A 27,674-nucleotide genomic window follows, 5' to 3' on the forward strand; every position below is an offset into this window, starting at 1 on the left:
TGAGCAGTGGTTTGTAGTTCTCCTTGAAGAGGTCCTTCACGTCCCTTGTAAGTTGGATTCCTAAGTATTTTATTCTCTTTGAAGCAATTGTGAATGGGAGTTCACTCATGATTTGGCTCTCTGTTTGTCTGTTATTGGTGTATAAGAATGCTTGTGATTTTTGTACATTGATTTTGTATCCTGAGACTTTGCTGAAGTTGCTTATCAGCTTAAGGAGATTTTGGGCTGAGACAGTGGGGTTTTCTAGATATACAATCATGTCCTCTGCAAACAGGGACAATTTGACTTCCTCTTTTCCTAGTTGAATACCCTTTATGTCCTTCTCCTGCCTAATTGCCCTGGCCAGAACTTCCAACACTACATTGAATATGAGTGGTGAGAGAGGGCATCCCTGTCTTGTGCCAGTTTTCAAAGGGAATGCTTCCAGTTTTTGCCCATTCAGTATGACATTGCCTGTGGGTTTGTCATAGATAGCTCTTATTATTTTGAGATACGTCCCATCAATACCTAATTTATTGAGAGTTTTTAGCATGAAGCATTGTTGAATTTTGTCAAAGGCCTTTTCTGCATCTATTGAGATAATCATGTGGTTTTTGTCTTTGGTTCTGTTTATATGCTGGATTACATTTATTGATTTACATATATTGAACCAGCCTTGCATCCCAGGGATGAAGCCCACTTGATCATGGTGGATAAGCTTTTTGATGTGCTGCTGGATTCAGTTTGCCAGTATTTTATTGAGGATTTTTGCATCAATGTTCATCAAGGATATTGGTCCAAAATTCTCTTTTTTGGTTGTGTCTCTGCCTGGCTTTGGTATCAGGATGATGCTGGCCTCATAAAATGAGTTAGGGAGGATTCCCTCTTTTTCTATTGATTAGAATAGTTTCAGAAGGAATGGTACCAGTTCCTCCTTGTACCTCTGGTAGAATTCGGCTGTGAGTCTATCTGGTCCTGGACTCTTTTTGGTTGGTAAGCTATTGATTATTGCCACAATTTCAGATCCTGTTATTGGTCTATTCAGAGATACAACTTCATCCTGGTTTAGTCTTGGGAGAGTGTATGTGTCGAGGAATTTATCCATTTCTTCTAGATTTTCTAGTTTATTTGCGAGTAGCTGAATAGATTTAAAAAAACAAGACTCAACTACGTAATGCCTATAAAAGACTCACCTTATCCTTAAGGACACAAATAAGCTGAAAATAAAGAGATAGAGGAAGATATTCTATGCAAATGGTAATCAAAAGAGAGCAAGATTGGCTATACTTAATGTCAGATAAACCAGACTTCAAGTCAAAAACTGTCACAAGAGACAATGCACCCAACATTGAAGCACATAAATATATAAAGCAAATGTTAATGAACACAAAAGGAGAAATAGCAAGACAATAATAGTAGGGGACTTCAATAACCCACTTTCAACAAGAGACAGATCAACTAGACATAAAATTGACAAGAAAATATGGGAACTGAACTACGTGAGACAAAATAGACCTAACAGATGTATACAAAACTTTCTATTCAATAACAGAAGAATACACATTATTTTCTAAAGCGCATGGAACATTCTCCAGTTTAGATCATATGGTAGGTCACAAAACAAGTACTAAAACATTTTTTAAAAAATCAATTATCATATCAAGTATTGTTTCCAACCACAATAATATGAAACTATAAATCAATGACAGGAGGACCTTCAGAAACTATACAAATATATGGTAATTAAACAAGGTGCTACTGAACAACCAATGAGTCAATGAAGAAATTAGAAGAGAAGTTAAAAAATTTTTAGAGAAAAATGAAAATTGAAACAAACACAGCAAAACCTTTGGGATACAGCAAAAGCAGTACTCAAAGGAAAGTTTACAGCAATAAATGCCTACATGAATAAAGAAGAAATAACAAACAACAACCTAATGTTGAACCTCAAGGAAGTAGAACAACAACAAACTAAACCCAATATTAGTAGAAAGAAAGAAAGAATAAAGATAAAGCAGAAACAAATGAAATCGACCTGAAAGCAATACAAAAGATAGGCAAAACAGAGTTGGTTTTCTGAGGAGATAAGCAAAATCAACAAACCATAGCGAGACTAAGAAAAAAAGAGAGAAGACTAAAATAAATAAAATCAGAGGTAAAGGATACATCACAACTAATAACACAGAAATACAAAGTATCATAAGAGACTATTATGAACAACTGTATGCCAACAAATTAGAAAATCCAGAATAAATGGATAAATTCCTGGACACATACAACCTACCGAGAATGAATCATGAAGAAACAGAAAACATGAACAGACCAATAATTAGTAACAGGATTGAATTAGTAATAAAACTTTTCCAATCAAAAAACGTTCAGTGCCTGATGGCTTCTCCACTAAATTCTACCAAACATTTAAAGAATAACTAATATCGATTCTATTCAAACTATCCCTAAACATTGTAAGGGAGCAAATACTTCCAAATTCATTCTATGAGTCCCCCACTACAAGGACACAATAAAAAAGGACCAATATTTCTAGTAAATGTAGATGTAAAAAAAAAATCCTCAGCAAAATACTAGCAAACTGATTTTAACAACACATTAAAAAGGTAATTCACCATGATCAAGTGGGATTCACCCCAAGATGCAAGGATGGTTCAACATATTCAAATCAATAAATATGATACATTACATCAATAGGATGAAGGACAAAAACCATATAATCATTTCAATAGATTCAGAAAAAGCATTTAACAATATTCAAAATTCCCTTCTGCTAAAAACTCTGAACAAATTAAGCATAGAAGAAATGCACCTCAATGCAATAAAGGCCATGTATGACAAATCCACAACTAACATTATACTAACGGGGAAAAGTTAAAAGCTTTTCCTTTAAAATCTGGAACAAGAAAAGGATGCCCACTTTTGCCACTTCTATTCAACATAGTACTGGAAGTCCTAGCCAGAGCAACTAGGCAAGAGAAAAAAAAAAGAGACATTCAAATTGGGAAGGAGAAAGTAAAATTGTCCCTGTTTGGTGGTGGCATGCTCTTATACATAGATAACCCTAAAGACTCCACCAGAAAACTAATAGAATTAATAAATAAATTCAGTAAATTTTTAGAACCCAAAATCAACATAGAAAAATCAGTAGCTTTTATATAGGCTAATAGTGAATTATCTATAAAAGAAATAAAGAAGACAATGCCACTTTCAATAGCTACACCACAAAAAGTAAGATGCCTAGAAATAAATTTAACCAAGGTGAAAAATCTCTATACTGGAAACTGTAAAACACTGGTGAAAAAAAATGGAAGCTAACACACATACATGAAAATATATCCCATGTTAATTGATTGGAAGAATTAATATTGTGGAAATATCCCTGCTACCTAAAACTATCTATAGATTCAATCCAATCTCTATCAAAACACCAAAGAAATTTTTCACAGAAATAGAAAAAAAATCCTAAAATGTATAGGGACCACAAAAGACCTTGAATAACCAAAGCACTCTTCAGCAAAAAGAATAATGCCAGAGACCTCACGTATCCTTGACTTTAAAATATACTACAAAACTACAGTAACTAAAACAGCTTGGTATTGGTATAAAATAGACACATAGACCAATGGGACAGAATAGAGATTCCAGAAATAAATAAAAACATCTACAGTCAATTGATTTTCACAAAGGTGCAAAGAACACACATTAGGGAAAGCACTGTCTCCTCAACGAATGGTGCTGAGAAAATTGGTTATCGATGCAGAAGAATGAACTAGACCCCTATCTCTCACCAAATAAGAAAATTAAATCGAAGTGGATTAAAAACTTAAATGTAAAACTCGAAACTATAAAACTACTAAACAAAAACATATGAAAAATGCTTCATGGTTTTGATTTGGGCAAGAATTTTTTTGCTAAAACCCTAAAAGCATAGGCAACAAAAGCAAAAATAGACAAATGGGGATTACATAAAACTAAAAAGATTCTGCACAACAAAGGAAACAGTTAACAGATTGAAGAGACAACCTACATAATGGAAGAAAGTATTTCTAAACTATGCAGTATAATATAATAGCCCCTGACAAGGGGTGAATATCCAGATTATATCAGGAACTCAAAAAAAACTCAATAGCAAAAATAATAATAAAATAATTCAATTAAAAAATGGACAAAATACCTGACTAGACATTTCTCCAAAAAAACCATGGAAATACGTATGCCATATGCCAACAGGTATATGAAAAAACGTTCAACATCATTAATATCAGGGAAAAGTAAATCAAAACCACAGTGAGATATAATCTCACTCAAGTTAGAACAGCTATTATCAAAAAGACAAAAAATAATAAATATTAGTGAGAATGTAAAGAAAAGAGAACCCTTACATACTGTTGGTCGAAATGTAAATTAATACAGCCATTAAAGAAAATAGCATGGAGGTTCCCTTAAAAATTAAAAATAGAACTACCATATGATCTTGCAATCCCACTACTGGGTATATATCCAAAGAAAATAACATCAGTATGTCAAAGAAAAATCTGCACTCCCATGCTTATTGCAGCCCTATTCATAATAGCCAAAACATGGAATTGCCCTAAGGGTATATCAACAGGTGAATGAATAAAGAACATGTGGTATACAGGATGGAATACCATTCAGCCTTAAAAAAAGAAGGAAATCTTGTTGATTGCAACAACATGAATGAAGCTTGAGGACATTGTGCTAAGTGAAAGAAGCCAGACACAGAAGGACAAATTCCACATGACTTCACTCATTTGTAGAATCAAAAAAGTTGATCTCATAGAAGTAGAGAATAGTGGTTTCTTAAGGCTGGAAAGAATAGAGATAGAGAGGAGAAGGGGATGAAGAGAAGGTTGTCAGTGTGTACAAAGTTATAGTTCAATAGGAGGAATAAGTTCTATTGTTTCCTTGCACAGTAGGATGATTATCATTAACAATAGCACACTTTATATTTCAAAATTGCTAAAAAAGAGAATTCTGAATGTTCTCACAACAAAAAACGATACATGTGCAAAGTGATAAATATGCTAATTACCATGATTTTATTATTACACAACGTATACATGTATTGAAACATCACATTGTACCTCATAAATATGTACAAATATGTGTTAATTAAAGATAAGTTGTAACTTTTAAAAAGAAAAAGGAAATAAAATCATCCAATTGGAAGAAAGAAGTAAAACCATCTCTATGCACTGATGACAAGAGCCTACATACTGAAAATCTTAAGAAACTCACAAGAAAGCTGATAAAATTAATAATTGAATACAGCAATGTTTCAGGGCATAAGATCAACACAAAAACAATCATTGTGTTTCTATACACCAGCAGTGAACAATTCAAAAATAAAAAATTCTATTTCCAAAAAATGAAATACCTAGAGATAAACTTAACCAAGAAAGAGAAAGACTTCCACACTGAAAACTACAAAACTTTGTTGAAAGAAATTAAAGATGACATAAATAAATGGAAAAACCCATTAAAATCTCATGTTAATGGATTGGAAGACTCAATATTATTAAGATGTCTGTACTATCCAAAGTGATCTACAGATTTGATGCAATATCTATCAAAATTTAAATAGCTATTTTTAGAGAAATGGAGTCAGTCCTCAAATTTACATGACACTATAAGGGTCCCTAAATCGTTTCTAAAAATGTTGAAAAGAAAAATAGCATTGAAGGACTCACACTTCCCAAATCCAAACTCAGTAACCAAACCAGCTTGGTGCTAACATGAGGAAATACATGTAGACCAATGGAATAGAATTGAGGGTCCAGCAATAAGCCCATACATCTATGGCCAGTTGATTTCAAAATGCATATTAATACCATTTAATGAAGGAAAGAATAGTCTCTTCAACAAGCTGGGACAACCAGATTTCCACATACAAAGCAAGGAAGTTGGACCTCTACTTCATACCACATGTAAAACATTAACACAAAAAATGGATCAATGACCTAAATGTAAGAGTTAACAACATAAAATACTTAGAAGAAACTTAGGGAGAAATATTCATAACCTTGAATTTGGCATTGAATTCTTAGATATAACAACAAATACACGAACAAACAAATACATAAATAAATAAATAGAACTCCATTAAAATAAAAAACTTGGACATTATTTAAAAAGTGAAAAGATAGCATATAGGAGAAAATATTTGTGGTTTTATGTCTCATAAGAGTTTAATCTCCACAATATATGAAGAACTGCTAGAACTCAAAGTGCAAAAATCACAAGCATTCTTATATACCAATAACAGACAAACAGCCAAATCATGAGTGAACTCCCATTCACAATTGCTTCAAAGAGAATAAAATACCTAGGAATCCAACTTACAAGGGATGTGAAGGATCTCTTCAGGAAGAACTACAAACCACTGCTCAATGAAATAAAAGAGGACACAAACAAATGGAAAACATTCCATGTTCATGGATAGGAAGAATCAATATGGTGAAAATGGCCATACTGCCCAAGGTAATTTATAGATTTAATGCCAACCCCATCAAGCTACCAATGACTTTCTTCACAGAATTGGAAGAAACTACTTTAAAGTTCATGTGGAACGAAAAAAGAGCCCGCATTGCCAAGACAATCTTAAGCCAAAAGAACAAAGCTGGAGGCATCACACTATCTGACTTCAAACTATACTACAAGGCTACAGTCACCAAAACAGCATGGTACTGGTACAAAAACAGAGACATAGATCAATGGAACAGAACAGAGCCCTCAGAAAGAATGCCACACATCTACAACCATCTGATCTTTGACAAACCTGACAAAAACAAGAAATGGGGAAAGGATTCCCTATTTAATAAATGGTGCTGGGAAAACTGGCTAGCCATAGGTAGAAAGCTGAAACTGGATCCCTTCCTTACACCTTATACAAAAATTAATTCAAGATGGATTAAAGACTTAAATGTTAGAACTAAAACCATAAAAACCCTAGAAGAAAACCTAGGCAATACCATTCAGGACATAGGCATGGGCAAGGACTTCATGTCTAAAACACCAAAAGCAATGGCAACAAAAGCCAAAATTGACAAATGGGATCTAATTAAATGAAAGAGCTTCTATACAGCCAAAGAAACTACCATCAGAGTGAACAGGCAACCTACACAATGGGAGAAAAATTTTGCAATCTACTCATCTGACAAAGGGCTAATATCCAGAATCTACAAAGAACTCAAACAAATTTACAAGAAAAAAACAAACAACCCCATCAAAAAGTGGGCAAAGGATATGAACAGACACTTCTCAAAAGAAGACATTTATGCAGCCAACAGACACATGAAAAAATGCTCATCATCACTGGACATCAGAGAAATGCAAATCAAAACCACAATGAGATACCATCTCACACCAGTTAGAACAGTGATCATTAGAAAGTCAGGAAACAACAGGTGCTGGAGAGGATGTGGAGAAATAGGAACACTTTTACACTGCTGGTGGGACTGTAAACTGGTTCAACCATTGTGGAAGAGAGTGTGGCGATTCCTCAAGGATCTAGAACTAGAAATACCATGTGACCCAGCCATCCCGTTACTGGGTATATACCCAAAGGATTATAAATCATGCTGCTACAAAGACACATGCACACGTATGTTTATTGCAGCACTATTCACAATAGCAAAGACTTGGAACCAACCCAAATGTCCATCAATGATAGACTGGATTAAGAAAATGTGGCACATATATACCATGGAATACTATGCAGCCATAAAAAAGGATGAGTTCACGTTCTTTGTAGAGACATGGATGAAGCTGGAAACCATCATTCTCAGCAAACTATTGCAGGGACAAAAAACCAAACACCACGTGTTCTCACTCTTAGGTGGGAATTGAACAATGAGAACTCTTGGACACAGGAAGGGGAACATCACACACCTGGGCCTGTTGTGGGGTTGGGGGAGCGGGGAGGGATAGCATTAGGAGATATACCTAATGTAAATGATGAGTTAATGGGGGCAGCACACCAACATGGCACATGTATACATATGTAACAAACCTTCACATTGTGCACATGTACCCTAGAACTTAAGGTATAATAATAATAATAATAAAACCCAGAAGACAAAAATTCAATTAGGAAATGGTCAAAGGACCTGAATAAACATTTATCCAAAGAAGACATGTAAATGGCTGATGAGCACATGACTATATGTTCACTATTATTAGTCATTAGAGAAATGCAAGTCAAAATCATAATAAGATATCACTCCAAACCTATTAGGATGGTTAAAATAATCTTTGACCATTAAATAACAAGAGCTGATGAGGCTGTGAAGCAATTAAACCCCTTATATATTGCTAGTGAGAATGTAAAATGATGCAGTCATTAGGAAAATAGTTTGGTGGTTCCTTGAAAAGTTAAATATATGATTAACATATGACCCAGATTACACTTTATTCCCAAAAGAGTTGAAAACAGGGACTCAAAAAGATATTTTACACAAATGTTCATTGCAGAATTATTCACAACAGCCAACAGGTGGGAGCACCCAAGTCCATCAACAAATAAATGGATAGATAAAATGTGGTATATACATATAATGGAATATTATTCAGCTATAAAAATGAATTAAGTTCTGATGCATGTTACAAAATGGATTATACTAAAGAAACCAGATACAACGGTACAAACTGCCTGACTTCATTTATATGAAATATATTGAATAGGCAAATTCATAGAGACAAAAAATAGATTAGAGTTAATCATGGGTTGGAGGGAAAAAGAATGGGGAGTTATTGCTTAATGGATAGAGTATCTGAGGTGATGAAAAACTTTTGAAAATATATAGTGGTGATGATTGCAAACATTGTGAATATAATTCATGTCCCTAAATTATACACATAAAAAATGACAAATTTTATGTTATGTAATTTTACCACAAGAAAAAAATTAAAATGAAAATAAGATGCACTATATAGAAGACATAATTCTAATTTCTTAATTTATACAGAAAAAAAGACTGGACAGAAATACATCACAATGCTTTAATTGGTTAGCTCTGGATAGTAAGATAAAAGTAGCTTTTTCTCTGTTATATCTTGAAATGTTTTCCATCTTTCACAGTGAATATATGTTAGCAACATATACACTTAATATATGTTAAACAGAAAAGAATCAAGTTGTTTAACAAAAAATAGAGAAAATTCTAAAGGCACTTGTTATGGAGAAGAGAACAATCACAGAATAAATAAGAGCTGTTTCTAAATTCTTTCAAATAGAATTTTCTGTTCGAAATAAATTTCAAACAGAAGGACTGTTCTGAAGAAAAAATTAAACTCTTCTGTGACACCTCAAATGGCAAAACTGGGATGGATGAAAGTTACACATTTAGAGATAAATTTGGCTTCGTGTGAAGGGGAACTCTGCTAACAAAGTTAACAAAGCCTGTACGAGGTTGTTCTTTCAATAGATTTAACAAATATTTAACAAGCTCCTTTAATATGTCAGAAGTATTGGGATTACAGCATGGATCAATACAGACTAAACGTTGTTCTCATGAAACACACATTCTGGATGAGGAGAAGCAGGCAAAAAGCTAATGAAAACAAAGATAAATATAGTAACTTCAGATTGTGGAAAGTACTGTGAAAACATAAAGCAGAGTTGTGTGATAGAGAACTGGCTTGTTCACTATTAAAGTGATCTTTCTGAAGAAGTGACATTTGAGCTCAAATATGAATAATGAAAAAAAGTCAAAGACATATAAAGATCCAAGGGGAGAGTATTTTAGGCAAAAGGAATAGCCAATGCAAGGCTACTTGAGTTGACCACAGCTTGACAATGTACTAGAGACAGTAAGACCAGTACAGCAGTCACATCAGTGAGTGGCAATGCGGGTAGAGGTGAAGTTGGTGAAGTAGTCAGGAGCCCAATCATGTAAGACTTGAATTGAGTCAAAATGGGAAGCCATTGGAGCATTTTAAGCAAGAGAATGACTAATAAAATTTATATTTAAAAACAACACTCTTACTATTGTGTAAATGGGAGTGAGGAGAGGGCAGCAACAGTGGAAGCAAGATCAGCTATAAAGTTGTTACACTAATGCACAAGAGAGCTGGCATTGCTTAGTGACTAATGATGGCGGCTACATTGAAAATGGAGTGGGGGAATCACAGTACGTTTTGGAGGCAGTGCTAACAGAAATTTCAAATGTATAGGATGTGATGGGTGAAGAAACGAGAAAAATAAAGGATGACTCTAGTTCTTTGACTTGAACAACTAGGTAGATAATAGTGCAATTCCAGCAGAATGTAAGCTCCACAAGGAAAGAAACCTTGTTTTGTTTCACTGATGTATTATTCTAAGTTCCTAGATCAGTAAGTAGCACAAACTAGGGACTCAGTAAGTATATAATGATTATATTGAATATCAGATCTGGGGGAATTAAGAGTTCTGTTTGAGAATGTGAAGTTTAATTCCTATTAAATATCCATGGTTAGACGCAGAGTAGCTACATTTCCAGAGCTTTGGATGGACATCAAGGCTGGAGATATAAATTTGGGATTCATCAGCAGATAGATAATATTAAAGTCATGGGGCTGGTTGAGATTACTTATGGAGATGGTATAGGCGGAAAAGACAGTGGATCCAAGAACAAGACTTGAAATATTCCAAAAGTTAGAGAACAAGTAAGGAAGCAGGGATCAGCAAAAGAGATGGGGAAGCTGTATTCATTAAGGTGGTAGGTAATCCAGGAATGTGTGTAGCATGAACGTCAAAAGAAATCTCTGGAGGAAAGAGAGTGCTGTTGAGAAAGTCAAAGATAAGAGAGAGAGAAGGGGCTCCTGCTGCTGATAGCAAGGAAGTCATTGGTGGACACTGATAGAGCAGTGTCAGGGAGGTGCAGTTGAAGTATAGAGAGGGGTTGCTCCACTTAGCAAGTTCTTTTGAGTATTTACACAAGTTTTTAAAATAAATTGGCATGATAGCTGTTAAGATTATGATGACAAGATATAAAGATTATGATGAGAAGATATAAAGACCATGAGGCAAGTAGAAGAGGCAATTAAAGACTTGCATCTTTGTAATGTGTCAGTAATGTACACAGTCAGACAATGGTGGCTGTAGCTGGTTTATATTGGCTCATAAGGGCAAACTGCTGCTAAATTTCAAGGCAGTTATTCAAAACAGCCATTATTAAAAGTAAATTTTATAAACTTGCAATTAATAATATATGGTATTAAACACAAAGAAAATGAATACTCAAAACTGATAATGCTCTCATTATTTTGTACATTTTAGTATTATCTATGTCCTTGAGGTTAATAGACTTAAAAATGTGTCACATCTGTAGCCATTACATTGTGAATATTTTTTAAACTGAGGAAATATGATTCAACAGGTAAGTTTCCCATACCACTGATGAATGATTGAAGCTTTAACATAAGTCTTTGTTGTTTTGCTTTTGTCTTACTAGTCCAGCTAAAGGAAAATCTCAACCAACATTCATGTTGGAACTAATTCAGTCATCAATTGTAACTATAGATTGATTATGGACACAAGTGTTTGGCAAAACTCAAAGAAAGCATTTTGTGACAATCAATTGGCTAAATGAAATTTGCAAGAAAGAGTATTTTATATTTGGCTGAGCGCAGTGGCTCACACCTGTAATCTCAACACTTCGGGAGGCCGAGGCGGGTGGATCACTTGAGGTTGGGAGTTCGAGACAAGCCTGCCCAACATGGTGAAACCCCGTCTCTACTAAAAATACAAAAATTAGCCAGGCATGGTGGCTTGCACCTGTAATTCCATGTACTCGGGAGGCTGAGGCATGAAAATCACTTGTACCTGGGAGCCAGATGTTGCATTGGGCTGAGATCATGCCACTGCACTCCAGCCTTGGTGATGGAGTGAGACTCTGTCTCAAAAAAAAAAAAAAAAAAGAGTATTGTATATTTTACTATTATTTGCAAATTGCTCACTACACATTTCTTTTCAGTAAAGTTACTTGTTTCCATATATGCATGTGTGTGTGTGGGTGTGTGTGTTTGTGTATGTTTACTATATATAAATATGCTTCCAAATATATAGGGGTGTGTGTATGTGTATATGTATATATATATATATTTATATATACACACACGTTTCCGATATATATATATATATGTTTCCATTATACACATGAAAACAAGTAAATATATATTATATGTATATTCAGACTGTTTTGGAGAGCAACATGTTAAACATTTGCAAGTATACCACTGCTTCCCACTGAACAACTGCATAAGCCCAAAATTCAAATTCATGCCCCTGGATGTTAGAATCTGGCTAACGGAAATGGAATGGTAGTAGAATTAGGGATGAGAATGGAGAAAGTGGGTATACATAACTGTTTGGGAAGTTTAAGAATAAAGGAGGCAGTAGCTAGTGGTAGATTCAGGGTCAAAGAAGAATTTTTAAAAGAAAGAAGATATGAGAATGTATTATATGCCATCATTGGAAATGATCTAGTAAACAAGAGAAAGGTTGATAATAATGAAGAAATAGATTATTAAAGGAATAAAATCCTTGAGAAGGTTGGAGGAAATAGGAGTAAAAGCATAAATAGAACTACTACAAACCTATTAGAATGGCCAAAATCCAGAACACTAACAAAACTAAATGCTGGTGAGTATGTGAAGCAATAAGGACTCTAAATCATTGGTAGTAGAAATGCAAACTAGTATAGCTGTTTGGAAAGACAGTTTAGAGGTTTCTTACAAAATAAAACTTATTCTTACTACATAATCCTTTACCCAGTGGAAATGAAAACTTATTTCCACTCAAAAATCTGCACATGGATGTTTATAGTAGCTTTATTTACAGTTGCCCAAACTTGGAAGCAACTAAAATATCCTTCGGTAGGTAGGCGAATGAATAAATAAACTGTGGTACATCCAGACAATGGAGCATTATTCAGCACTAAAAACAAATGAACTATCAAACTATGAAAAGACATAGTGGAACCTTAAATGCATATTACTAAGTGAAGAAAAGCCCATCTGAAAAGCCTATATATGATTCCAACTATATAACATTTTAGAAAAGCCAAACAAACCGGCACATTGTGCACATGTACCCTAGAACTTAAAGTATAATAAAAAAAAAAAAAGAAAAGAATAAAAGGCCAAAACTACTGAGATCGTAAAAGATCACAGTGGTTGCCAGGAGCTTTGGGGAAGGGGGGAAGATGACTAGGCAGAGCAGAGAGGATTTTTAGGGCAGTGAAAATACTCTGTGTGATAACATAATGATGGATATATGTCATTATACATGTGTTCAAACCCATAAAATGTGCAAGACCAGGAATGAACTGTAATGCAAACTATGGACTTTGGATAATAATGATGTTATTATTAATTGTTTCTCACGAAATGCTTTCATTGAGTTTTGCCAAACTCTTGTGTCCGTAATCAACCTACTGATGACTGAATTAGTTTCAATATGAATGTTGGTTGAGATTTTCCTTTAGCTGAGATAGTAAGACAAAAGCAAAACAACAAAGACATGTCAAAACTTTGATCATTCACCAATGGAAGTTCATCAGTTACAACAAATATACCACTTTGTGAGGAACGTTGATAGTAGCAGAGGCTATGTATATGTTTGGGAAGGAAGTACATGGGAAATCTCTGTACCTTCCTCTCATTTTTGTTGTGAATCTAAGACAGCCCTAAAAAAGAATAAAGTCAAAAATAAAAAAATTTTCCATTGCAGGAACATTAGGGAGACAATTTATTCATTAGAAGGTGGAGGGTAAGAGGTATAATGGCAAGATTACCTTTAAGCTTCATTCTAAATCCTGAGAGGCTAAGATTTAGGTATGAGAAATATAAAAGCCATTTGGCTTCTATAAATTGGGTACATTTTAACTATAACTGTATCTAAAAGCACTCTGAAGTTAGTGTTCCTGATTTTCAAGCTGCTTTTTTCATTTTAAGTGTTTAGTGACCATTTATAGAAGTTCCACATTTTGCAGAAAACAGCAAAATAATGAGCAAGCTTTTCTTTTGCTAATACTTTCTTGCAATACTTAAAAATGAGGATTCTATTTCCTCTCTGTGTATATATTTGGGAATAAGTTCCAGATCATTGCTGCTGTTGCAGCTGCTGTTCCTCATGGTACACAAATCTTTCCAAGGCAGAGGGAGGGCAGCTGAGGGTAGCACCTCTGGTAAGAAAGTTTTAAAATGTCTTACTTGTTACACCAATAAGAGTTGTAATGGCCAGATCCTGGAACAGAAACTGGTAATTTGAAAGGCTGTTTGTCTCCTGAAAATAAAAAGAAAGCAGATCAAAAAAGGTGTGACCTTCTGGATGAAATTAGATATTGATTACATTTATTTTCTCACTGTGACATAGGGTTTTTCAAGTAAATTACTGTGGAGATGCTGTGGTCGGGGCCTGGTTGAGTTGGTGAGTGATGGTGTTGGTGGAAGTAACCAAATCCAAACCTGTGAAACCCTCTGTATCCAGCCTATCATCATGTGCTTTCAGGGTGGGATTGTTTGTGCATCCTTATTACTTTGTTGAGGAGGACATCTTCTACCAGATTCAACTCTGCTCTCTTTTCTACTTGTTAACAGAAAATTTAGGATTTCATTTCACACAATAAGAAAAATACATCCCCAAGTGACAAATGTGTGGTAACCTTACATAAATTTTACTGATGGAAAATAAGAATAAGTAAACCCACTATTTGCATTCTTGAATGTTTCTAGACAAAATGTTAGAAAATCCTAGCAAAGCATCTTAATACTCTAGAGGAAAAAGTGCTCAGGTCTTACTGATTTTAAGAAACTCACTTTCTTGCTCCCCACCCCTTAGTGGAAAGGAGATAATGTTCAATGTTTAATTCTACTTTTGAGTATAATTTTGGAATTCTAAAATAAAGCCCAATTTCCAGAAATAGCCTATCCTTCTCTAGCCCATTTATCAGTGAGTAGGAAAAGATATAGTTTATCTGAGAGCAATAGAACTAAAACCTTTAACCCAGGAAAAAGAAAGCAGTATATAAAGATGAATCTGGATATCTGCCACACAGATATCTAGATGAACTTTCTTTTCTTGGTGTTGGTTAATAGGGTAATCTCACATGTTGAGTTCACAGATGATGTGCATGTTTTTTTCTCTTTTTATATCTTGTTAAATAACAAAAGTGATCACAAGACCTATGTATTTTTTGTGGTATGATATGCCAGTTTTCACATCCCTATATTCAGGGAACCAGTGGCATGCTGACTTATACTAACACTTAAAAGTCAATTGCTAAATTTTCAGAGATGTTGTGAGCTGGTTGTTAAACAAAGCCAATATAAAAACTTAAATTATACAAGTGTACCATTAAATAAATTATACTAAAACCAAAGTTAATAAATATTCAAAGCTCAGCACTTTCTAAATATTTTTCTACATTTTACTTCTATCTGTGCCCTTAAGGTTATTTACAATTCTTGTATCTACATGGGGCAAGTACTATAGAATCATATGCTACTGTACATCTTTCCCCATTTCATGTTCAGTGACAATGGGCAGACAGCTTGAAACTGGTTATGGTAGGAGTATTTACACCACTGAAATGGGCAAACATTAATCAGGTCTTTTTTTCATGTTAAATGAAGCATTTAGCAGCACCCCAATGCAGAGAACCATTTCTTTAGTGAGTGGTAGACTAGGGTACAGCCACATTGGAATTAAGAAGAGAAAGACCTTGTCCAATCAGGTAAAAGTAGCAGCAAGAGAAAAAGCAATATATTCAGTTGTGATCTCAGCTATTACTAGATAAAAGGTTTCTATATCAGAGAATTGACATCAGCAACTTTCCCTATACAAATCTGTCTATTTGTGATTTACTTTAAAAATTCTTAAGGATATTTTTGGAGGGGCTGTTGTTGCTCAGGTATCCTATTTGCACTCTTTATTTGAGAGGCATTGTAAATTCAGAGTGCACTGCTACTTGTTTTAGTTCACACTAACCAAGAGGCTAAGTCCCAAGTCATACCCAGTAGAGCAGCAGAACACCAACATACTGAATCATGCTGTACAGAGCCATGTACTTAAACATGCAAAAGGAGGTAACGAGAGCTGCACGTCCTTCCCTGTGTAAGAAAAGAAATGATAAAGACGTGAAAGTAATGAAAAGACATAAGGTCAGTCATTCTGTGCTGTTCAGCTAAGCTCAGGAGAAAAAAAATCAAAAGTCATTATATGACTGTTTGTCTGAAAATGGACAGCCCTGAGCTCGTGGATGCTGGCTGTCAGTAAACTAAAAAACCCAATTTTCAAGAAAGGCCAATTCCAGGCCAAGGTCCAAGGGCCTTGATCTGGTGACGGAGTCCAGATTTGCAGTTGCTCTTGTCCTTTCAGCAGGCATTGTTTTAGCTCCTGAACTCAGATCAGTGGAGCTAGTGCCAGATCTTCCACGTATTCACTAATGTGATGCAGAAGATCATTTCCCTTGTCTCAGTTTCTTCATCTGTGAACTAACAGATTTAAATATAATTCCAGATTCAGGGGTTATTTTCATACAGGAGCTTCAGGAGCTTGGCAAACATTTGATTCAAATTTCATTTTGGCAGTCCCAACTTTTTCTAAAACTGGACCAAAACAATATACACACTCAAATTAGTCATATATCAAATTGAAATAGGCTGGAAAGGATGAGCATTTTCATTTGTGTTATTGTTGATTGATTTGAATAAATAGTACACATTTAAAGCATGAAATAGATGACATATGAAATGCCACTTTTATCTTCTATTTCATTTGGGGAAAAATAGAATTTAAGTTACACTTTTTAAATTTAAATTATACTTTTTTTTTTTCGGCAGAGTCTTGCTTAGTCACCCAGGCTGGAGTACAGTGGCATGATGTCAGCTCACTGCAACCTCCGCCTCCCAGGTTCAAGTGATTCTCCTGCCTCAGCCTCCTGAGTAGCTGGGACAACAGGCATGCGCCACCAGGTCTAGCTAAATTTTTTTTTTGTTTTTTTTTTTTTTTTTTTTTTTTTTTTTTTTTTTTTTAAGTTTGATCTTTGAAAAATTTCTTTAATTTTTTAAATACATGAAAGTTAATATTTATGTGTCTAACAACATAGTAAAATACTTATAATGTTTAGTAAAAAATCCAGCATTCATAATTATACATCAATATAATTTCAAGTGTTTTTCCAGCATTCATAATTATACATCAATATGATTTCAAGTGTTTTTTTTTTTTTTTTTCTTTTATTGTAATTATTATTATTATTATTATTATACTTTAGGTTTTATGGTACATGTGCCCAATGTGCAGTTAGTTACATATGTATACACGTGCCCTGCTGGTGCACTGCACCCACCAACTCGTCATCTAGCATTAGGTATATCTCCCAATGTTATCCCTCCCCCCTGCAGCCATAAGAAATGATGAGTTCATGTCCTTTGTAGGGACATGGATGAAATTGGAAATCATCATTCTCAGTAAACTATCGCAAGAACAAAAAACCAAACACCGCATATTCTCACTCATAGGTGGGAATTGAACAATGAGAACACATGGACACAGGAAGGGGAACATCACACTTTTTTGTATTTTTAATAGAGACTGGGTTTCCTCATGTTGGCCAGACTGGTCTCGAACTCCTGACCTCAGTGATCCACCCACCTTGGCCTCCCAAAGTGCTGGGATTACAGCCATGAGCCACCGCACCCAGCCTAGATCATACTTCTTTAAATTTAAACTCATGCCCATTATGATGTCCTGGGGTGTTAAAACCTGATCCTCAAACCAGGTTTTTTTCTGTATCAGAGTTTTTCCGTGACATTTCCTCTGCCCAGAGGTAGTTTCTCCTTATTGCTTATAGAGGTTCTCTAAGCAATAAGGAGAGGTTCTCCTTAGAGGGGTTTTCCCACACCACCCCATCTGAAGCAGCTGCTTCCACCTATATAGCCATCTTATTCCCTTTTACCCTTTTTATTTCCTGGACAGCACCTATCAAAATCAGTAGGTATCGTCCTTATCTCCCTTAGTTTCTGGCACTAAATGCCTACTCACTAAATATTTGTCAAATGCATGAATAAATAAAAAATTGGGAGGATCTAGCCAAATTATTATTTTCATGTGGTGGAAATAGTATATCTGTAGATAAAATACATTTGAATAAAATTAATTCTAAAACAATCTCTAACTTCATATGGTTGTATGAGCTTGGGCACATCAATTAAATTTTCTGAACTTCAATTTTTTTGTTCATTAAAAAAATAGCCATTCCTGCATCTCCAGGCTGTTTTGAAGGGTGAGATAGTAGGCATTATAGCATTTTTAAACTAGAAATACATGTCAGTTACAATAACCAAGAGCAGCCACCATGCTCACTATCTCTATCATTCAAATATAATGGAGCAGAAGCACATTTTCAGCAGGGTGGTGGGAGGCATCAAAGCAAATTTTAGTGAGAGCAGCAAAAGCCAATAAAGATTTTTTTTTTTTTTTGAGACAGAGACTCACTTTGTTGCCCAGGTTGGTGTGCAGTGGCACAATCTTGGCTCACTGCAAGCTCCGCCTCCCGGGTTCACGCCATTCTCCTGCCTCAGCCTCCCAAGTAGCTGGGACTGTAGGCGCCTGCCACCACGCCTGGCTAATTTTTTTGTATTTTTAGTAGAAACGGGGTTTCACCATGTTAGCCAGGATGGTCTCGATCTCCTGACCTCGTGATCTGCCCACCTTGGCCTCCTAAAGTGCTGGGATTACAGGCGTGAGCCACCGCGCCCGGCCAAAGATTTCGAAAACTTTATTTTTCAAATAAAAATTGAAAAGGAGAAAGATACGTTTGAAAAATGACGATGATTGACACTTTCAAAGCAATAACAAGTTCCAGATTCCAATCTTCTAAAAATAACCTAATCAGTGAATTCACTGGAAATGCCACTGCTCTCCTAATGTTATTTTTAACTTCTGGAAAATCCATTTGGAAGTAGAATGCTTGACTGCATTCTTCCACAAAACACCCTCCGCACCCAGGGACACAAAGTTTCTCTAGTCTTTCCCAGGCAGAACAATGTGATTTGCACCAGAAGTCAAGAGAGAGAAAACAATGTTTGAGGAAGTGCCTACTTACTTGATAAGGTGAGGTACGCACTCAATGTTTGGAGTTTTCGAAGTGAAAGGTGAGGCCACAGATGCCTCCTGCTCTGATAATGAGATGCCCACATGAGCCATTTTCAGAGCCTGAAAGCAAAGAATCAGCTTACTCCTCACATAGACTCACGTACGTCTCTACTAAAGCCTCATAAGAAAAGGCCAGTTAAGCTGGCCACAAGATGGTTTGTGTGCCCAAACTCTAACCAAGAGACTTAACCCTGCCTGGAACATAAGAAAAAGATGGCATTAGGATACCTAGCCAAAGAAATGAGAACTCCAGAACCAAATTCCACCCCGTGTAGCCTAAACTAACCATTGAATCAACGTGTGACTTTGGTCAAAAGCCTCCCGATGCAACAGTTTATCCACCAAGAGGAATGTAAACGGTATATATGCCAGGAGTATACCTCTAAAGGGCTTGAGGATAAATGAATGTGAGATTATGACTACACACACTGGCAGCTACTCTACAGGGCTTAAATGTAATTGAATGTGAGATTATGGCCACACAAACTGGTAGCTACTTACCCCACAGTCATTGGCTCCATCACCACACATACCTACAAAGTAACTAACAGGGAACCACATTAATTGTAGATGAGATCAAAGCTATCTTGCTAATTTCTCTAATTAAAAACACAAAGTGACCATCATTACTTAGGGTTTAAACTCATTATTTAAGGGAATTTTCCTAAGAGTCTAGTTTGACTGAAAAAAGTGTGATTCAGCAGTTTATACAATGGATTTACAAATTCAGAACGTGATTCCTGACTGTAAGTGTTTCATGTAGACACTGCACGTCACTGCGTAGGGAGAGCTTTCTGAGCTGTAAGACAGAGGTGCTCACAATTCTGTGATGTAAGTATGGCATGGCAGAGAGGACACAGGATTTGAAATCAGATCTAGATTTTGATCTGGTCATCTTACCATTTTCACTATTATTATTATTCCCATCATTATTATTATTTTGCCTACAAAGGGCTATGAGTATTAAATGAGGTGCTGTATGGGAAAGTACTTATAAAGTCTAAAATGATAACAAGTCATAGTTGTTTGTGCTGTTAATACTAGCATGAGAGGAAATCCATCCTGTCAACAGTCACTCAACTCAAGTATGCAATGCCGGGCCTAGAAGTTGAAGAAAGAAAACACATCCCTGTTTCAGAATGGCTTTTTGAGGCTGGGTGAATACTCTCTTGAATCATTGACAAGGACTATGGAGAGCCAACTTTTTAAATTATGAGCATTCTGACAGCATTCATAGAACATGCTATACTTTTCCTCCATATACTGCCATATGGAGGGAACTCGTTGACTCTCTAGGTTTCAGCCATGTTGAGAAGACAGGGCTTTCTGAGCCGAGGTAGCCTGATAACAGAATCAAATGAATAGGAGGGCAGAGGAGGAATGAGTAGGAGTCAGAGTCATGTTGTTGTGACCCGGTGACCAAAATGGAGAAAGCCTCTGGTACTCTGTGGGGTTCTATTAACAGGAAACAAAGGGTCCCAAATGATGGGCACTTCATTTGGACTGCCCATTCTGTCTAGGAATGGAGACCCTTTGTGTTAGAAGAGAACGATTTTTCTGATTTAGGGTGGAAAAATGCTTTGGCACACAAGTATTTTAGTATTTTTAGTGTTATATGAATCTCTTGTCATAAGAATGTCCCTATATCATCATTGTGATGACAGCATATACAAATAAAGTCTAAATTCTCATTGTCCCTCCAGGAGCTGAGCTCAAGCCACCTTTCCATTCTTATTTCTCCCCACACTCTTTCAGGACCCTTAGGTTCTAGTCCAGTGATTCTCAACATTGAATGCAAAATTGACTTAAGTGAAAAAAAATACTGATTTTTTTAAGCCCCATATAAACAACTGAATCAGGATCTCTGAATGGTGAGATCCCTTGGTATTGCTATTTTTTCCAAAGCCCCAAGTGATTATCTCATGCAGCCAGAGTAAGGACCACTGCCCTTGCCAAACTGAGTGACTCCCTGTACCTCTTTCACTCCCCCTGACTGTTATGCCTCCATGCAGTTCATGCCACCTGCACTGGCAAAGAACCTACTCCAGTTTCTGAAATTCTTCCACCAGACTGGACTTCTGCCCAGGAGACATTCTTGCAAAGATGGTCCCATTGATCAGTATCTGTAAGGAACCCAAAATGGAGGTTTTTTTATCAAGTCATCTGGTTGTACATTAAATAATTACTAACACTCAGAATGTTGACTGCATCATGACACTTACGATGAAGAAAAAAAAAGTTTCCAATGAGCCTTCCTTTGGATTTTAAGACAAACATTGAGGTTTTGGTCATCAGATAAGTGATCAGTGAAAAACAAAAATCAGTAAAGATAATTACTTAACAAAAAATATTTTATGAAAATGATGACCTACAGGAATTTACCTCAGCTGTCACGGGGAATGTGGTCCTGAAAAATCTTGAGCTTAATGGAACCTTGAACTGCAAAACAGCAAGAGGTTGATCTATATATCTAAACTATAAATCTATCTATCTATCTCTCTATATATATATCTAAAACTTACCTCACCCCACTAAAGCTTTAAGTTTGACCCTCTTGAGTACAGAGGTCATCTATCAAAAAACTAATGGTGTTCCTTTATTCTTGGTCTGCTTTCCTGTATAATTGCAGGGTTTCCACTATACTTTGAGACCCCTTACCATGGCATATAGTGACAGCCACCCAAAATCATCTGTATAATTCAAGAAATCACTGATACTTCAATCCTATAGATGGTGGAAAATTGACTAATCAAGTTTATTTATTTCAAACCTAGTAGGAAATGAGACAATAGTATCGTCTGCAAAAACATCTGTCTCTCTTAAGATACAGAAAACTCACTGAGTATATTTTACCTGTCTCAAGATTTGAAATAATTTAGGACCATGCTCTGTAAGTGATACTATCAGCATTTTCACAGGGAGATTGTCACCCTCTTAGAACCTACCTTTGGCAGTAGGCTGCTGAAATGTTGACTTATAACATGAAAGGATTTTCCAGTTAGGGCAAAATGGTAACTTCCTTCTCTGCCTTTATCAGAGACTTCATCCCTGATGTTAATGTAATTGTCCTACAAAGCAAGACACAGTTATTTTAGACTCTTTCATTTGACAGAGTGGTTAGAACCACAAGCATATCTGAGAGAAGATAATGAAGACAGACCAGGATCTATCTGTAAAAGTCACTCTGATTCCTCAGAGAAGCATTTTCTTTTTGCTGGATCAATCTTTGCACATCACAGACAACCAGTGAATAGGAGCATAACACTTACTCATGTCCTGTTTTCATTGTGATTTGATCTTGGTGAGTCCCAGAGAAGAGCACATTTCACACATATCAAGTGTAAAATACAAAAGCACTGCAACTTAACAAATTTCTCCCTGAAATGAGAACTTACTATTTTTTCGTCCTTAAGGAACTCATGTTATTCTACAAGGACACAATGGAGATAGAATACTGACAAGACTGGAGATAAATGAATGAAACTTTTTTCTCACCCTGAAAACATAGTCTGATTTTCTGATACACAGAGCAGCATCTCTCCCAAAGACTAGATCCCCTTTGAACCCAGTGGGGTGATTGACAAGCAAGGGGAAAGGGAGAAAATAGATTCAGCTCCACTCACTATATTCTTTCTCATATAGGGACAACCATTTTTTTAAGATTAAAAGATGGATTATTTCCAGCACACAGGAAAGCACTATACCTTCAATCTCCGTATGAAAAGTATGGAAAAACCAATGTAATTGAGTTTGTTCAAAAGCATGAATGCTAGACATTTGGAAGCATATGTTGACTCTAGGTCAAAGCTGCTCAGTCACCAACACTGCGAGACACATTGATAATGTGGCAGAAGGTCTGTGTTCAGCAGTACCTGATTCCCATACGTAATGTGTTTCTTCTCTTCTACTAATGTCCAAGATATAGATGCTGATGAGGACCCAGTGGTTTCATTTGCCTCAATGAGAATGACTTTCTGGCTTTCAGAAACCATTCCAGATTTTCTGGCCACTGTTATTGCAGTCTGAAGATTGTCACCTAGAGGAAAGGAGGAGTATCTCAAGATGAGGTTGACAAGATTGAATTAATTCATGCAGAGCCTTGAAGACCAGAGCAGGGAGTTCAGTCCTTATTTCAGGTATGAGGAGAAACGATCTCTGATATCTTTTTCAGCCCTGACCTTCTGTGACTCCATGATCCCTTTTCTGGTTCTTACTGCTTTTCGTCAGGTTTCGTCAGTGTATTTTTGCCAGACTGGGGGAAAAAATAAAAAAGCAAAATTCAAATCTATTTTTATCATTTGTTAGCAGCTTTGCAAATGTTTAGGCAAATCCTCTGGTTTAGTAGAGTATCTGGTGGTTCCACTTCCAGGCAAAATGGAGTAAACCCACTAGGATGTATCTCTCCCACTGATTACAATGGAAAACTCTGAACAAAAACCAAGAAGCAACTCCCCAAGGACTTTGAAAAGTAAACAAAAGCAGGCAGATGGTGGGAGGGAGTCAAATTTGGAGAAGCAACCTACAAGGGGATGAGTTTCTCAGCATTTTTTCTCTTCCCTATGCCATATTTGACTGGCGTGTGGGCCTCAGTTAAAAAGCTGTTTGGGCAGTAGAACTCCAAAAGACACCCAGTCTTTTTGGGCAGTATAACTCCAAAAGACACCCAGTCTTTCTGGCCAGAAGAGCCAGGAAAAGGGACCCTTGTAGGCTAAAGGGCATGGGTGGAATCCTGGAAAGGAGAGAGCCAGACACGGGGACTAATTCAGTATATGAATTACATAAGTCCCAAGTTCAGCCTAGAGCTGTGTGTGTGTGTATGGACCAGATCCAAAGAAAGATAACAAAAACTTCAGGAATTGAACTATGATATAAATCATCCCCCATTTGTGAGAGTAACCTCTGAGTGAGGCAGACCCAAACATCATAGCAAAAGGTTTTATATTTTAGCTAAGATTGAAACTGCCACCTACAACAGGAAAGATAGAACTTACGGTTGATTGCTAGCCAAAACAAACAAACAAGAAAACTCTCAACATTCTCCAGAAGATTTTAACAGGATTCAAAGTTTCATAACATAATATTCAAAATGTTCGGGATATTCAATATGAAAAATCTGGAAAATCTGGCCAATTCTCAAGAAAAGCCACAAAAGTTGCCAATCCATAGATAGCCTAGATGTTGGAAGTATCAGATAATGGTTTTTAAAGCAGCTATTATGAGCCCCCTTCATGTGGTAACTGTTAATATTCTTGAAATAAGTGGAAAGACAGAAGTTCTTAACAAGAAAATATAAACTGTGGGAAAAAACCAAATGGATACTTTAGAATTAAAAAATATAATACCTGAAATTTAAAAAAATCACTAAATGTACTCAATAGCAGAATAGATCAATGGAAATTATACAACCTGAAGAGCACAGAGAAAAAATCATTTTAGTGAACAGACTCAAAGATATCAAAATAATTCATATTCATGTCATTAGAGTCCAAGAAGGAGAGGAAAAAAGGTTGAAAAAGAAAAAAAAATTGACAAAGTAATAGGAGAAATTTTCCCAAGTATGATAAAAGACTTAAATTTACAGATTCAAGAAGCTCAGTGAATTCCAAACAAGATAAACTTAGAATCACAACCAGACATATAGTAATCAAACTGCTAAAAATCAAAGATAAACAAAAAAAGCAGTTAGAGAAAACCACGTTACATATAAGAAAACAATAATTCAAATTATCACAGATTTCCATCAAAAATATGGAGAAAAGAAAATAGTGGAACAACATCTTTGAAGTGCTGACTTCATCTTTCACTTTGAAGTGTCAACTCTGACTCCTATAGCTTCTAAAAATATCCTTCAGGAATGAAGGAGAAATAAAGACTTTATCAGATGAATGAAAATTGAAGATAATTTGTTGACAGTGGACATGCTCAAAAAATAAACAACAACAACAAAGCTAGTTGAAAGGGAATGATACCAGACGTTAACTTGTAACTTAAGGAATGAAAACATAGAAACAGAAATGATAATGATCTGGGTAAATATAAAAGTGTAATTTTCTTTACTCATGTTCTTTAACTCTTCCCTGTTGAAAGTAAAGACTATCACATTATCTGGTGGGGGTTTTCAACATATGTCATACTTATGACAACAATAACATAAAGAAGAGAAAGCAAGAGACATTCCTAGTTATGAGTCTTCTTGAAAGGAGAGGTATGTATGTTGTGATGCCTAGAGCAACCATTAAAAATTAATCATATAACATCTGGCTGGCTATCTTTAACATGGCTTCTCCCAGGTTTCTACCAAACTATGTATGAAGATCCTCAAAAGAGCTGAAGTGGTGGGAAGGAGCTACCTGAGGCTGGAAGGATACCGGGAGCCCTGAGCACTCATAGGCTTCCTCCATGCTCCACAGCAGGCCCCTGACAGCCTGTCTGCTTTTTGCCCTCCACCACCTGTGAGAGATCCAGTGTTCGGGATAAACAGCCCGGGCCTGAGCTCCAATCATCTGACAAAAATCTAACAACCTGTCTAAGAAATTCGAGACACTGGACAGGAAAAGATCAGGAGGAACAATCAGAGCTCATGACTAGAGAAGTCACGAAACTGCTGGAGACAAATGAAACCTGCTTTAAAAATAAGGAGAGCACTGGCCAGGCACGGTGGCTCACACCTGTAATCCCAGCACTTTGGGAGGCCGAGGCAGGCAGATCACGAGGTCAAAAGATCGAGACCATCCTGGCCAACATGGTGAAACCCTGTCGCTACTAAAAATATAAAAATTAGCCAGGCGTTGTGTTGTGTGCCTGTAATCCCAGCTACTTGGGAGGCTGAGGCAGGAGAATCACTTGAACCCGGGAGGCGGAGGTTGCAGCGAGCCGAGATTGCACCACTGCACTCCAGCCCCGGCAACAGAGTGAGACTCTGTCTCAAAAAAACATATAAAAAATAAATAAATAAATAAATAAAGCACTGGCTGGGCGCGGGGGCACACGCCTATAATCCCAGCACTTTGGGAGGCCAAGGTGGTAGGATCACCTGAGGTCAGGAGTTCAAGACCATCCTGGCCAACATGGTGAAATCCTATCTCTACTAAAAATACAAAAATTAGCTGAGCGTGGTGGTGCACACCTGTAGTCCCAGCTACTTGGGAGGCTGAGGCAGGAGAATCGCTTGAACCCGGAAGGCAGAGGTTGCAGTGAGCTGAGATCATGTCACTGCACTCCAGCCTGGTGACAGAGCAAGACTCCATCTCAAAAAATAAAAATAAATAAGGAGAGCACTTAAGAAACCTCAAATCCCACCCCACACACGATTTAAGAACTGAACAATTCAAAAGGGGATTTGAAAAAGATAATGAGCATTGTTGAGACCTGAGACTGTGGTTTGAACAAACTGGGTGCAAAAAAAAAAAAGTCTTAAAGCAAAATTATAAAAATATACAATCCAAAGCAAGGCACAGTGGTGCATGCCTGCAGTCCCAGTTACTAAGAAGGCTTAGGCAGGAGGTTCACTTGAGCCCAGGAGTTCAAGGCTGAAGTGAGCTATGATCCTGCCACTGCACTCTAGCCTGGGCAACAGAGCAAGACTCTGTCTCTAAAAAATAAACAAACAAACAAATAAATAAATAAATAAGACAACTACAAGAAAAAAGATAGACTGAGAGGATAGATAATAATGGAACTACTAGAAGTAAGAATGGAAAGACAGAGAACAGAGGCAAAAATTAAATAAACAATAGGGAAATCTTTTCTGGCAGGAAGAAAGACTAAAAAGTGCCGTCCATGTTTCTCCCACTCCGATCTCTTCTTGATTCTGGGGAAGTCTGGTTCTGATCACTGGTTTCCAGGGATTGATTCTAAAGCCTTGGGTCACAGAAAGAAGCAAAAAGAAACTCTAATCAATTCAAAACTTTTTAAGTGAATGAATCATCATAAAACTGGTCCATTCAGAGGATAGAGTTGAGTGCATTAAGTTATTGTCACAAGGGGTTGCGTATTTGGTGATTCAGTTATATAAACCAATGTTCCTGCTATAAATATGATACTTTTCATAACCTGTTTTATCATATGTATAACATTCAAAGTGACAGATATTATGATGACTTAATAATAAATATGTCAAAAAATGGTAAAAAAAATAAATAAAAATTTTTCTAAAAGTGCTGTCCATGTTCCAGACTAAGTTAATGAAATAAGGGAAACACAGAGGCGAACATTTCTAAATTTCAAAGTTAAAAAGTTTATGTGCAGAAAAGAGTAAGTTACTTACAATGGACTCTCACTGGACTTGTCATGAGCAATATCAGAAGCCATAAGGCAAAGGAATAGCCTCTACATACAGATCATTAAGAAAAAAGAACAATAATTCAAGAATCTTATATCTGAGCAAGATGTCATTCATGTGTCAGAGCAAAGAAAGATATTCAAGCATATGTAAGAAATCTAAGAGCACCCCTCCATTCTGTCCAAGAGCAATACTTCAGCGAAAAAAAATTTGTAAATAAGCAAGGAAAGAAATACAGCA

At 36.3% G+C, this 27,674-nt stretch overlaps 1 protein-coding gene across 1 annotated transcript in view; it reads right to left on the reverse strand.

Annotated features, from left to right (window-relative positions):
• Nucleotides 1–27,674, reverse strand: part of ATP13A4 (ATPase 13A4) — a 161,359-nt gene that overhangs the window by 24,408 nt on the left and 109,277 nt on the right. The window contains exons 19-25 of the mRNA XM_054479920.1: nt 23,026–23,189; nt 22,099–22,221; nt 21,197–21,276; nt 19,655–19,697; nt 19,104–19,213; nt 16,008–16,104; nt 14,206–14,278 (exon numbers count right to left, since the gene is read on the reverse strand). Of these exons, the coding sequence (XP_054335895.1) occupies nt 14,206–14,278; nt 16,008–16,104; nt 19,104–19,213; nt 19,655–19,697; nt 21,197–21,276; nt 22,099–22,221; nt 23,026–23,189 (690 nt within the window). The remainder of the gene's footprint in view (nt 1–14,205; nt 14,279–16,007; nt 16,105–19,103; nt 19,214–19,654; nt 19,698–21,196; nt 21,277–22,098; nt 22,222–23,025; nt 23,190–27,674) is intronic.

Source organism: Pongo pygmaeus, chromosome 2, assembly GCF_028885625.2.
Source record: "Pongo pygmaeus isolate AG05252 chromosome 2, NHGRI_mPonPyg2-v2.0_pri, whole genome shotgun sequence".
NCBI classification, from domain to species: Eukaryota; Metazoa; Chordata; class Mammalia; order Primates; family Hominidae; genus Pongo; species Pongo pygmaeus.